The sequence below is a fragment of the Strigops habroptila genome, chromosome 4 (assembly GCF_004027225.2).
Source record: "Strigops habroptila isolate Jane chromosome 4, bStrHab1.2.pri, whole genome shotgun sequence".
Taxonomy (NCBI): domain Eukaryota; kingdom Metazoa; phylum Chordata; class Aves; order Psittaciformes; family Psittacidae; genus Strigops; species Strigops habroptila.
Window position 1 is genome coordinate 81,488,145 of NC_046358.1, and position 14,466 is coordinate 81,502,610.

General features: G+C 44.1%; 1 protein-coding gene across 2 annotated transcripts in view; it reads right to left on the bottom strand.

Moving 5' to 3' along the window:
* TTYH3 (tweety family member 3) overlaps positions 1-14,466 on the bottom strand; it is a 79,127-nt gene that overhangs the window by 21,029 nt on the left and 43,632 nt on the right. For both annotated transcript variants that reach the window (XM_030484547.1, XM_030484549.1), the window contains exons 3-7: positions 10,645-10,756; positions 9,780-10,000; positions 8,896-8,991; positions 6,310-6,382; positions 5,886-5,961 (exon numbers count right to left, since the gene is read on the bottom strand). In XM_030484547.1, the coding sequence (XP_030340407.1) occupies positions 5,886-5,961; positions 6,310-6,382; positions 8,896-8,991; positions 9,780-10,000; positions 10,645-10,756 (578 nt within the window). The remainder of the gene's footprint in view (positions 1-5,885; positions 5,962-6,309; positions 6,383-8,895; positions 8,992-9,779; positions 10,001-10,644; positions 10,757-14,466) is intronic.

Sequence of the window (14,466 nt, forward strand, 5' to 3'; positions counted from 1 at the left end):
ATGACCAGCAGGTCAAAGGAGGTGATGCTGCCCTCTCTACTCTGCTCTTGTGAGACCCCACCTGGAGTACTGTGTACAGTTCTCAACATAAGAAGGACATGGAGCTGTTGGAGCAAGTCCAGAGGAGGCCACAAGGATGATCAGGGGCTGGAGCACCTCCTGTGTGCAGACAGGCTGAGAAAGTTGGGGCTGTTCAATCTGGAGAAGAGAAGCTGTGTGGAGACCCCAAAGCAGCTTCCAGTGTCTGAAGGGGGCCTATAAGAAGACCTACAAGAAGGGTTGGACAGGGGCTCTTCATCAGGGACTGTAGCGATAGGACAAGGGGTAACGGGTTCAAACTTAAACAGGGGAAGTTCAGGTTGGATATAAGGAAGAAGTTCTTTACTGTGAGGCACTGGAACAGGTTGCCCAAAGAAGTGATAAATGCTCCATCCCTGGCAGTGTTCAAGGCCAGGTTGGACACAGCCTTGGGTGACATGGTCCAGTGTGAGGAGTCACTGCCCGTGGCAGGGGGGTTGGAAGTGGAATATCTTAAAGTCATTTGCAACCCAAACCATTCTATGATTCTACGATCTTGTAATCTATTTACTTTAAACCAACAAACCACTGTAAGTTTCTCTTAGGCTCTCACAGTGGTATCAACTTTACATCATCTTTGTAAGTGCATTAAGTTGCACGACATACTGCTAATAAACAGCTCTTGACATGTTTCTTGAGGGCCTTTTGGATCACCCCTGGTGGGCAGATTACAGAGAAGAGTTCCCAATATCATCATAGTTTGCAGCTTGTAAACCCAGGATAAAGATTGCTGGTTACAAGTGAAGCAAAAGGCAGTACACTGAAGTGTTTCCCTCGCTTGCCCCTGGAAGGCAGGATCAACAAGGCTTCACTGTGGTAGCACTGGCTTTGCAGCTGACAAGCGTGACACTGTACATAAAACGTGCTTTCCAAAATGGCAAAGCCAGCAGGAGCAGCTTTCCCCTGCACTGAACCCAGCATGCTAATAGCTGTGGTGCTTTACAGCTAAAGCTACAACAGGCAGTAAAGCTGCCTTAAAGTGATCGTACACTGCAAAGCCTGGAAATTAAGAGGAATGTGACTCCTGCCTCCATACCACCAGGCTGGGAGAGAGGAAAGAGCAGGAGGCACCTTCACCAGTTTTAAATCTGGTGGAGGCTATCCTGTACACCCCCAAATCTCCCATTTCTGTCCAGAAAACAGCCACACTAACCCATCCTTTGCACTCTGTTAATAGCTCCAGGCAATTTCTTGCTATAATTATCTTTCCAATGCATTTTCCTCTCAAGGAAAATTCCTGAAGGTTGGATGTGATTTTTGAAGCCAGCCTTTAGGCAATCTAGTTCACAGGAGAAGGGTTAGGCAGGGTCACATTTGCAGCTGCCTATGCCTGCAGCAATCCTCCTGACCCACTCTCTTGGTTGCACAGGCAGTGAGGGAGCAGAAGGCAGGGAAGGGAACTACCCAAAATGCTTTATTTTTGCAAAATCTGGGTTTCCTAGAAAGGAAAGTAGAGCTGCCTGCTAAAGACAGCTTCAGCTGCTAGAGCTACTTATTGCTTTGCAACCATGGAGACTTACTATTCACTTCAAAGCCCAGCTGAAATGCAAAAATGGCATTATGCACCCGCCAAAAGGCAGTGAGAAGGTCTGCAGGGTAATGAGCAGATCCTAGTTGGAAGAACTCCTCACACCTAGAACAGCTTTTTCCAGCCCTACTTGAGCATTCTCTGAGCAGCTCACATTTTACATATACCCCCAGATGAGACTGTCTCTGTGGGTTCAATCAGCAAAGCACGCTGAAGTCTATCACCTGTGATGTCAAAGGAAGACATGCCTTTTGGCCAGATTTTCCTGCCCAGGTAAGATGTTCTCCAGCAGGAATTCTGTTCCCCTAAGGCAACAGTCTGACAGCAAAGGGGCAGATCTGCATAACATTTATAGGAGAAAGCTCTGCCTGTTGCTTAGACAGATTGTGCCTTCTTATTTAATTGTATGCAATAAGTCATCTGATAATAACACAACATCAATGAAAAAGGATGAGACTAGAAGATGGCCTCCTGCTTTGAAAATAAACATCTTGGCCTCACCAAGTCTTTTGACTAACAGCAGGAACCGATTATACAGACACTGTTCAACTCCATTGGCTTTATCTCAATTAATGAATACTGGATGAGTTAGGCACATATATCAGCCTCTTCTGCAAAATGATTTAAGTCTCTCCTTCTCCAGGAAACCTGCATTAAGGCTCTTTGCTCCCCATTCTCCTCCCTTCCTCCCTTTTCTTAATGCAGCACATTTTACCTACAAAACAAGGAGATCAGCTAAAAACACGACAACAATAATAACGCACTCGATCAGATTATTCTCAGCTCCATTAATTCTATTTGGATTTGCAAACAGCAATTAATAGACAAACAGGAATATTAACATACTAGTTGCCCAGTATCCAACTGTGCTGGTTTTGGCTGGGGTAGAGTTAATTTTCTTCATAGTTGCTGGTATGGGGTTGTGTTTTGGATTTGTGCTGGAAACAGGTATGTTCTAGTGACTGCAGAGCAGTGCTTACACAGAGCCGAAGCCTCTTTTGCTCCTCACCTCACCAGTGAGGAGGCTGGGGATGCAAAAGATGTTGGGAGAGGACACAGCCAGGACAGCTGACCCCAACTGACCCAAGGTATGGATATGTCATACCGTACGATGTCATGCTCAGCATACAGAGCTGGGGATGAAGGAGGAAAGGGGGACATTTGGAGTGATGGCATTTATCATTGTCCCAAGTGACTGTTACCTGTGACGGAGCCCTGCTGTGCTGGAGATGGCTGAACACCTATCTGACCATGAGAAGCAGTGAATGAATTCCTTGTTTTGCTTTGCTTGCATGTACGGCTTTTGCTTTACTTATTGAACTGTCTTTATCTCAACCCACGAGTTTTCTCACTTTCACCCTTCCCATTCTCTCCCATCCCACCAGGGGGAAGTGAACAAGTGGCTGTGTGGGGCTGTGTTGCTGGCTGGGGTTAAACCATGACAGCACCACAATTATTTTTCTGTGAAAACTACTATAACCATCACCAACACAAAAGCATTGCAAATACGCCAATCTCCCATCCCACCAGAGGGAAGTGAACAGCATTCATCTCTGTCTGAATGCCAGAGCAGAGAGCTGGGAATATTACATGTTATATTTAAAAACAACAACTAAGAATAGTGATTAAAGGGAAAAATTGACCCAGCACTACAAAGCTTCTTAAGGTTACTTGTTGCTTCTTATATCCTTAAAAACATACGGCAGCACCTAGCCCAGTATGCCATATGCCAGCGCTGGCCAAAAGCGGGTACCTAGGCAAGACTGAAAACACGAGTGCCCTCTCAGCCCAACAGAAGTGATTCCCAAGGTAAATGTGATTACTAAATGTGATATATATTCTAATTCCCAATGGATTCTTCTTTCATCCACTCACTGTCTTAGCCAGCTCATTTCTGAGCTGAAAAATTCATGGTCAGTTACACTCTGGTTTCACTCTGATGAAACTAGCTGGAGCAATCTTTATTTTCTGCCTCATCTCTCTATACTGTTGTTAATGATGGAGAGCACCATCCAAAGAGCAGAGACAGCAAACCAGAGAGTGTGAAGATGCTGTGCACTAGAATTAGGAGCCTTCAAACAGGGCAATTCCTCCAAGAGGACCACACTGATGCTGGCTCCCAGCTGCCTGCCCTGCCTCCTCAGGCTCACCACTCTTGGTGTATATATGGCTTAACTGATCACAAAGAAGCTGCTACAATTTACAGCCAAGCATGTTAAGGGGTACCAACACTTTTAAAGATGATTCTAAGGAGTGTCACTGAGCAGTCCCACACTGCATCGTGATTTTCCTTCCTGCTCAGGTGCACGCGAGTGTCCCAACTTCAGGGACCATGAGCTATTTCCGTAGCTTCCTGATCATAAACTATGACACAGCAGTGAAAATCCACATGGGAAAGGCAGAACATTGGATCCTCTCCCAGCCAGCTGCCTAGTGCAATGGTAGGCTCAGAAGTTAGACTGATTTCCCTCTGAAAAAAGGAGAAGGCGCTGAGGAACACTCAGCGGCTGCCTGACAGCAGGGAGCTGACACACCAGCCACCCACAGAAGGGGCCACCCTTCCGACTCGAGCCTGTGACAACACCTGCTCTTCCTCCTCTTCAGCATTTCGCTTGGACCCATTCACTGTTATTTATGGAGCCTTAACAACTGTTAGAGGTGGTGGTGCTGTCAGAACAGCCTGATTTCACCCGGGGGAGTTGATTGTCCCTGCCTAGGGAAGCAGGAGGAGAGACAGAATGTCAGTCCTGCACTCACCGTTAGGAGCCAAGCAGACAAGGACAACTGAAACAGAGAAATAGCACAAAGGGGTGTTTCTTCAGTTTCCCAGGGTCAATCTAATCGTTACCAAACATGCTACAGAGCTGATTCGGGTTACCAAATTATTACAGCGCACAGCTGGCATTAGAGCCATGTATTTCCCCTTGGCCTCGCTGATCTGTTTGCCTCCTTGAACAACTAGAAGGCTAGCTTGGTACCCTGGTGCCGCTCTGCCACCTTCATAGCCAAGAGAGGCTTTTCATTTTGTGTGGTGATAAACACTCATTCTCTTCCCTTATTGCATTTCTTTGTTACAAAGAGAGCTGCCTGGCTCTCTCTTCTCCTTCTCAGGAAATCAATAAATAAGGCATTCCAAAAATAAGCTGTAGAGTGATAATATCAACTTGTACATACTCTTTTATACTGCAGTCTGCCTCCAGACAAACAGTTCTTATTGCTTCCAATCCCTGCATCCTCAGACATAGCTACCTACCTAATTTCTGATCAGTTGCACAGTGAGAGGCAGCATTTGGCTAAGCACCCAGCCATACACTAGACCTTCTGTACACAAGGCAAAGATTCTCTGATTCCACTAAATAAGAACCAGGGAAAACACAGATGGCTCCTTTTGCAAATCAGCGTCATTGCTTATTTGTGTTTTATCATACAGAGGAACTATTGGGGGAGAGAAAGTAGGAGAAAAATTAACTTTTATCTAAGCAGCAAACTCAGTCCTGAAAAATCCTTTTCCTTTCTCGCACTTACAGTATCTCTGCTGGCACTTTTTATTAAGTCACAGTTCTGAATGCCACTTTTGCCCCCCCGAGGTCCAAATTGGAGGCACCCCTCATATCACCAACCACTTCAGTCTAAATTAGGAACCACAAACCCAAAATCCATTAGTACTTCAGGTGGATGCCACTGTGATGGAGGCATCTTGGTTTAAATGGAACAGAATAAACAAAAATACTGCATTTATAACGGAAAGAGAAAAATCATACTTGTTTGTGGCAGTTTCCATCCATTTATCCTTTAAATTAAAGACTACTATTTATAGCCACCATTAAGAAAAATATATATATGTATTTTTTGATAAGAGATATAAAAATGACTTCTAGATTCAGGAATACAAGAGCAAGTTTTAAAAATGACAACTCAAACTGCACATTGCTATTGCCACACTTCTGCCACTTAGAGAGGAGAACAAGATTCAAAAGTGCTACATTTAAAGCAGAATAATCCAGAGACTTCTGTTGTTCCATCTTATGAGTTATTTTCAAGACAGAAGAAAGGTTCTGAAGGCTCTTCTGACAAAATCATACATGTGCACTTCTGACCAGGGCATAAATTCTTCCTTGGGAAGAACATTGGTTTTCCAGAGCTCCACACACATATGCTTTTCCCACTGCGTGCAAGCTCCTCTGTTCCAAACACAGCCTTAAATTCTCAGCCCTTGCCATGCTCCTATGTGACAGCTGGAGCCACAGTACCCCATCCCAAAGCCAGTCCCAGCACTCACCAGCACTAAGCACTGCATTCTCTTCAACCACTTTGGAGACATAAGCATCGGGGTTAATACAGAAGTCACTGGAGCCCTAGACAGATGCAAGACAAAAGGGAAAAGGAATATCAAAGAACACCAGTATCAAAGAACAGTTGAGCCAGGTTAACATCAGGGAACTCTCTACTATGGTTGTGTTTCAGATGCTGAAGTCTCTCATCGCCATCCCCACTAGCACTGCTTTACACAACCACAGCAGTGCTGGAGTACCAGCCAGTGCACCACACCACAGAGAAAGGAGGAGCTCTCTACTTTTCATAGATGGAAATTGCTAGGACAGCTACTTAGAACAAGAAGTGCTATAAAACACAGTGTAACATTAATCTCATGACTGATAAACCTGCAGCAAAGGGTGAATGGGACTTGGATCAGAGCCACTTACCACAGCGACAGCCAACTCCAGACCCAGGGATCCCCAGCTGACAATCAGGGCAAACACCCCAAGCAAGCACACCCTGTGGGAGACAGACAGATGGCAGATATAGCAGCTCTGATTTCAAGCAGATCCTTTCACAACGTGTATTATTTGGAGTCCAAACCAATTATCAAACCCAAATTTATCTTCAGATAAACCATCCCATTTTATATGAACAGCAGCAGAGAAGTTTATATTCAACTGTTGGTTCCCATGTTACCTGGCCCTGGGGCTGCAGGAAGGGAAGAAGAGGGTGGAAGTAAAGTCTTAGCCTGCTTCTAGCTGGGAAGCCAAAGGCACAAGGACACAGGGGTGGCTGCAGGGAAGGCAGATTGGCAGAGGGATAACTACAGTCCCACTGCTTTCACTATTCCCATTCTAAACTTTACTTTCCAGGCTCAAAGATATTCAAAATAAAAAACCCCAAAACATCCTGATCCAAAATTGGACATATCCCTCCTGTTTCTAGAATAAATAGGATGTTGTGAGGTGTAAGCACTGCATGGCTAAGACAGTGGGAAGGAACACTCAGCCCCTGTTAGAGCACCTGCCTTTGGTTTCAAGCAGCACCTGGGCATCCCACAAAGCCCCAGGAGACACAGTCACCCACAGGCAAACAGTTCAGAGCAACAGTTTAGGTGCCTACCACTGCCATGTGAGCCATCTCTGCACAGGTTTTAAAGTTCTGTTCTGAGAGGTGGACCTCATTACCAACAGATACAGCAGGAAGTAGCTGCTATCAAGCTGACATAAGGCAGAGGGATGGCAGAGCAGTGGTCTCAGTGATGTTCAGCTACCACACACCACTGGAAAAGGGCTTTGCACTTTCCCAAACAGCACATTAGCTCTTTGCCACCTTTGCTGGCAAAATGAGTGCTACAGATGCTTAGGCAAAAGTGCTTCTCAGCTCCCTCAGGTACAGGGATACGGACTAACAAGCAGTTTCATTTTATGTATCCCTATCTTCAAAGCAAAGGGACATTGGGTTGTTCTCTCAGGGATACCTTTTCCTTCAGGCTTTGAAACACAAGCAGTTTCCCTCCCACCCACACCCTGAAGAAAACAAAGCAAAACCTGCTCATAACCAAGATATTTTTTATTCAAGCCTAGTGCAAGCATCTCTGTGAGGAAAGGACATCTCTCTTTCCTGTTGTATTTGTCTCACTGAAGACTAGAGCTTTAAAAAAATAAATCTATAGGTCTCTATTAAAAATAAATATCTATCTAATAAAAATAAATATCAGTCTACCAATTTATTTTAATTCTGAGTGATCCCTATTCTGTGAATGGATCTGTGGCTCATCTTGCAGAAGTAATGGAGCTTCACCAGACTGACCTCTGTGCAGCACTGTGGAGTGAGACACTAAAGACTTTATTGTACTTTTTCCAAATGGATGGAAAAATTATTATCCAGGGATCAGCAAGGTTCTGTGGTTTTATGACATACAGACAACACAGCTTGGTGCCTCAGCTGAGCAGGGTAATCAATAAGACACATTTGTTGTTTTATTTTAAATGAAGATGACTGGGTCAGTAACTGATTGTTTGGCTAAAAGATCTAAAACTGGCATTTCACCATCTTGCCTGGCTCTGATACATTTGCTTCTTCATGCCATGTGCTCCCTTTGGGGAATGCCTTAATATGAACTTTTGGCTAACAGCGAATGAGATTCTAATTTAAACCCTGGTTTACCATCTGTGCATACACTTGGACTTTTGTCTGTGTAACCTGCCAGGTATGAAGTCACCTGGCAAATAATAAATCTAAATATGCATTCCAGTTATTAAAATGGCATCATCATGGACCAGGATAAACTCTTGGCCACGTCAGTTGTCGAACTGTCGCTGTGTTTACGATACCAGATTCTTTGCCAAACATGGCAAGCTAAACCAAACTACACAATAGGGAGAGGAATACCTGTTCTTGTAATGGGGCCTGAGCATGGCAACATTTGCAGTGCTTTTTAGAAATAGGCATGCATTAATATTGCAGTACCATGGCAACAAGACTCCTCCTCATAACTGTACAAACCATTGCTTGTTCTCAGTTTAACACTTCTTCAGGTATGACAGCCAAAGGTAAACAAGAGCAGACCATGACACAAAACGCATGCTACCAGGTTGTGCAGACACATGCAGTGCTAATCAGCATTTAACAAATGCCTTCACAACTATAGAGAATTAAAAGATTTTTAAATCCTGTATATTTAAGGATGTTCACTTTACTATCTTCCAGCAAATGTAGACTATAAAAGCTACCCACTGGAAGGTAGACTGCTCACACAAATTCCTCATCTTGGATGAGAAGGCAATGGACACTAGTACTGTTGCATTTTATAGCTCAAGAACCTTCCTGTGAAGGCCTCTCAGACTTAGCCCTAATCCTACCCACAAAGCTATGCTCTACAAAGTCTCTTTACATCGAGAAGCTCATTTAAGATGTTCAGTCTCAGAAGTCCTTGATATCAACTGACAACAGCCTAGAGCTTTAAACTAGCAGGCACTTGGATTCAGATGGCCTTCCTTATCCCCTGTGCCTAGGTCAGGACTTACCCCATAAGAATGGCCCTGGAGTTTCTAATGAGCCCAAAGAGAACCAGCAAACATATCAGGACATGGAAGAGGAGCAGGCCCAGGTACCCCAGCCACCTGCAGCAAACAGAATACATAGTCTGCAAAGGAAAACTGGTGTATAAAAGGCACAAATCAACAAGCTAGTGTGACTCATGGGAAAACGTAGCCCTTTCCTTCAAGTAAAAGCCACTACTAATGATTAATGTCCAGAGAGCTCTGGATGCTTGCTGGGCCTAGAGTCAAGGCAGGTAAAAAGATTTATACAACATGGCCAGCATACACAGTTGCTAAGAAATGAGACTGCCAATCTTGTTCTTGTGTCAAGTTATATGCAACTGGACACCATCAGGTGAAGAAGAGACACTGCAGCTTCTTGAATTTCCTAGACACTTGTTAGAAAACGCTTATTTATTCCACATGCGTGGACTGAGGTTTTATTTTGTGGAATACAGCTGATGCAATCTTTTTTTAAATATGTTTAATAAAAAGGAACATTAGAATGTGCTGTTAACTTACGGAACCAGTCCAGTTTTCTACTCTATTTAGTTACTGTGCTGTACAACTACAACACGCTGATTAGGACACAACAGTAGCTCTCTCTGTGGCTGTTTTTTCCGCAGTGTTAGAACAAGCTACACATTCAGAGTAAGTTTTCCTTCAGCTGGTAATAAACACTGTTAAGAAAAAAGGTGTCCCACATTTTGATTTAAACTGAATGCAATTTTGCTGTAAGAAACAAATGAGCTGCGTGAGCCAACAGCACCTGCAGTAATATAGAGAGCCTTTGGCTCAGCCACGCAGAAGACACACATCATTGTTGCAAAACAGATGCTACTACATCTACATTACAGCATGCTACACACCTGTACCAGTCATAGAGGTCAATCTGAATTGCCAGCTCCTCCAGAGACAGATCTTCATTCTTCCAAAAGGGGATCTCAGTTGTTTGCCTGACCAGATCATCCAAGAGACCTTGCAGTTTCTGGATAACATGCAGGTAGTCGGTCTGCTTCGTGAACATCTCCTCCAGGACGAGCAAGTTTGGTTCCACTGTTTGGTTCAGGGCCACTGCAGTATCTAGTACCTGTGTTAATGGGAAAATAAGAGGGAAAAAAAGATGGAAAAAAAGAGAAAAGTAATTAAAGGACAGGAAGTCAAGGAAGTAACAGAGGATTCATTCTTACTAGCAAGTCACGGACAGCTTCCAGATTACCAGTCCTCTGTCTTAAAGGCTCAGACTGCTTACCCTTCAAAAGCAACTTATAAGCATCTATAAAGTAAATTGTTTGCAAGTAGTCCAATAATGGCATCTCAGCTGAGCCTTTAACACGTGTACACATTTTGCAGCCATCAGGGTCACAGAATGATACCATGAAATTAGAGGCAGCATAAGAACAACTGATTGTGCTAAAAAGATACATTTTACTAAGACATTTGTCTGCTTTGGCCGGCCTCCTCTTCCGGGTGTGGAAGGGAGCTGATCAGAAGCTGTTTATAAATCTAGCAAAGGGAAGACTTCATTTAACAAGCTGTGTTTGCTTTGATATTTTTAGAAGAGCTGAAGCAATCACCACTCAGCTAATGGAAATTTTAGCACATCTCTAAACCCAGAGACTAACAAAAAATAGGAAGAGATAGAGGCACAGCCAGATTCAAGAAAAGAGGTGCTGAGCAAGTCTGCTCATTCCCACACTCCTTCTTTGCTAGCACATCTCTCCTAGCGCTTACCCTGTCCTGGACACCAGCCACAGTGCGGTTTGCGTGGCGTAGCGAGTACGTCAGCCTGTGAATGCCGTCACTGGTCTCTCCATTCCCATAGAAGCCTACAGCAATTCCAGCACTGCAGAGAAAGAAAGGGTAGAGTTAGAGCTAAAATGCAAGCTATATAATGCATGGCTTATTGCTACAGCACCCTTGGTAATCACATCAACACTTGCCACAGAAAGGGAAGACTCATAGAATCATATCAAAGAATCACAGAATGGTTTGGGTTAGAAGGGACCTTAAAAGATCACCTAGGTCCAATCCCCCTGCCATAGGCAGGGACACCTGCATGCCTCCCAAAGAGAAGCTGGGTCATGCTCCTCAGCAGCCACTAAAAAAATCACCTGTAAACATTTGCCTGTTTTCCACACAGCCACCAATTCTCTATCCAGGGTCCATACAATGAACAGTGGAACACCATCCCTTCTCAACATGTAGGTTTCATTTATGGTACAATAATGAAGATCTGTTGCAGGACTAGTCACGGGGAACCGGAAATCCAACCAGCCAAGCTCTCCAGTGGCTCCTTCAAGAGCTACCATTGCTATGTCAGGGGACACATGCGTCCTCTGGATGTAAAATACAGACTGTTTCATTTGATTTCTTAACAGCAGGACACAAAGAGCTTGCATTGACTACTAGCCCATGATGGTGGTTCCTCTAGTTCATTCTCCATGCCTTCTTCTCTACGCTGCGAAATATCTATGAACATCATCTATCTTGATTTATCTTCCCATCAGAAGCATTTGTGTCACACTGATTTAGAGTACTGGGAAAGAAGGCTTAATAACTTACTGGGACAAAAGGCTTATTTATTGTTAAAGCAAATGAATTTCAAGCTTGTGGACACAATTCAGCTCCAGCTGCTTAGCAAATTACCACCTATCAAATGATTTGCCATAACTGTCCACGCATATCAGCCTGCCCCAATTATGAAGCAAACCATATTAGCTTAAGCCTCACTTAAAGAAGGAAGATCCTGTAAATGAGTTGCAACCAGGAGATTATCTCATGCAAGTCAGTGATACCTCTTCTCTTAAGACATCACTGCAGGAACTCACAGTTCCTTTTCCCAAGCCCATTTTGCCTAATAATAGAGGAGGAAGGAACTTGTGAAGGGGTCACACAACTAAACTCAAGGCAAAAAAAAAACATTACCAAGATACAAATTTTCTATTCTCATGTCACATTTAGCTTCAGAGCTCCCAGGATCTTTTCTGGGAAGGTTCTCACAATACCAAGGTTGTGTCTGTGGTAGTGGAAAGGAAGGTGTTGGTGGTTTTGGTGTAAATCTGAAGTTATTCTGGACATAACGGTTTCTTCACAGTTTCTTCTTGTGCTTGAGCTACAGCACTACGCTCACAGAGCTGGTTTGAAGGGGGAATAAAAGAGGAAGGAAACAAGCCAAAAACCAGCTTTCAGAACAAGTAAGCATAGTGCCTTTGTTTAACAGGAAGGGCCAGTAAAGGATATTAAGCATTCTTCACCACCACCACCACCCAGCTGGTAAATGAAGCCAAGCAGGCAAGCCAGAGCGGGCTTTGTCTTGATAACAGACCCTTGCAGATTTGTTCTGGCACACACATCAATCCATAGTCCAAAAGACTGTTTCTGCTCCTGCTCCTCTCCTGAACGAAGACAGAATCCATCCCTCCTTGGCTGGGTTCATCCACTTCAGAAAGAGCGAGCAGAACAATATAGTTCAGCTGGTTGCATTTCTACTTTATCCTCATAAATACAAGAAATAGAAGCAAAGATCACACACTTGAAGAGGATCCACTGTGAAAATCTGCATGAGCCTCATGCTTTCTCCTTAAATTATCGAGAGCTTGGCCCATAAAAGCCTCAGCTGAAGAGTCTTCCAGGGACAGTAGGCAGCCTACATCATATCTAGATGTAGGCTAGAGAGGCAGCAGGTACGTAACTCTTAGTATTAGTGTTAACACAAGAAATCAGCCTCTTTCCTCATGAACACCATTCCTCAAACATTTCCTAATGCAAATGATGCTGGTAATTAAAGAGAAAAACCCTCTGCATTCCTTGCTGGCTGCAGCTATTATCAGAGCTGATAACACATGCCTAGGATGCATGGGAGCAGAGGGGATAAAAAAGACACACACACTTCTCCCCCTTAGAGAGATTACAGAGTCAGAGCTATGCTCAGGATAAGGCAACTCAGCATCCTATGGCTTGAATTTCCCCTTGTCTTATGAGAGCAAACATTCAGAAAGACCCTTTCGCTCTCCTGAGCAGCAGAAAACTTGAACAGTTGTTTCTACTATAGACACAGAAATTCCAGAACATTCTTGACATTCAATATGCAGATCTGACCCCTTTAATTAGCGAGCAGTTTTTATTCAGCCTGTTACAGCTACTAGAGGCTTATTCTTTCAGCAAAGGCTTGGTAAGTGCCCAAAACCTGCTGTTCAGGTCTCAGTATTCCCAGCACAGTAGCATTGTTATGGTGGAAAAGACTCAGAAACAGCACTCTGAGGTAGCAGCAGTCATCTTGCTCTTAAAGATGCAGCACAGATAGGTACATCAGCCAGTTTACTCAAAGGGACCATTTATGAAGTACTAGCATCTACAGGCAAGTGACTTGAGCCTTGTTACCCTGTTCAAGGCAGAACTAGCAAAGCAGCCATCCCTAGGATTCCTATCCAGCTCTGTACAAACCACAGCTTTGACCTCCCTTAACCCTCTAGGCAGTCACTACTCCTGAAAGAAAACACTAGAGCAATAGGAATTGGGATAAAAGCCATTTTATTCAAGACATAAATTCCTTTGGACATGCATCTCACATTCACTAAAAACTACACCTAAAGCATTAATTATTCCATTACAGCCCAGCAAAAGCCAGCTCTGCATTCATGCCCTGTGCTAGCAAGAGCCACTTACACTGCCATTCCTTCTCCTAGGAGCAAGCTGCACAGTTTTGTGGCAGTTCCCCTTACCATCATGCTAGAGAGGGAAGGAAACCATCCTTGAATCCCAGGCTGGGGGCAGCTGCCTGGACCCACGCTGTGACTGAGGAGGGGGCAGAGCTGAAGGGCAGGCAGTGGGAGAGCTGCCAGTGGGGGAAGAGAACTGTTGCTGCTTAGTTTTCTGTTTGCATTTGGCTTCATCTAAATCCGATAGTTGTTTCAAATCCCTGCCTACACACACTGGTGTGAGTTGCTATTGTTTAAAGCAGATTTAAGGATTTACACTAGTTTTTAACTACCTTCTATTTGATTAAAGGGAAACAGGGGTGCTCCTTCTATTTAAGGGCATTCTTTTAAAGCAAAAATAGATCAACTCATCTTAACCCAACAGTGCAAGTCCTTGAGGTCAGGACAAATCACATGGCTTCTTGCACAAAGCCTGGGGGCTCGGTAACCTCAGATACAGCAGCAGATCCATCTCCCAGTACAGGATGACAAAATCCTCACCCAATGGGGAAGCCTGCATTTCTGTCACGCACCGTGGATACAAGAACAGCATTCCTGAATGACACAGCTTTTTTCCACCCTAGCACCCTCTGGAAGATACTCCAACGCATTTTCAACGCTTCTATAGGAAAGTCATCTCCACTTCTGTTATTCTGGCTTCTGTCACACTCCTCTCCCTAGCACACACACACCTCTCCTGAAATCGCACTGTCCTTTTCTCAATTCCTCCTCCCAAATCTACCTTTGTCATTCTTTGGTCGCTTCCATTACCCCCACCTCTCTCCTGCCTTCATTCTCACTCATAGTTTTAAACAAAAAAATCTCAGAAATCAATCTATCAAGCTCTTACAAGCCA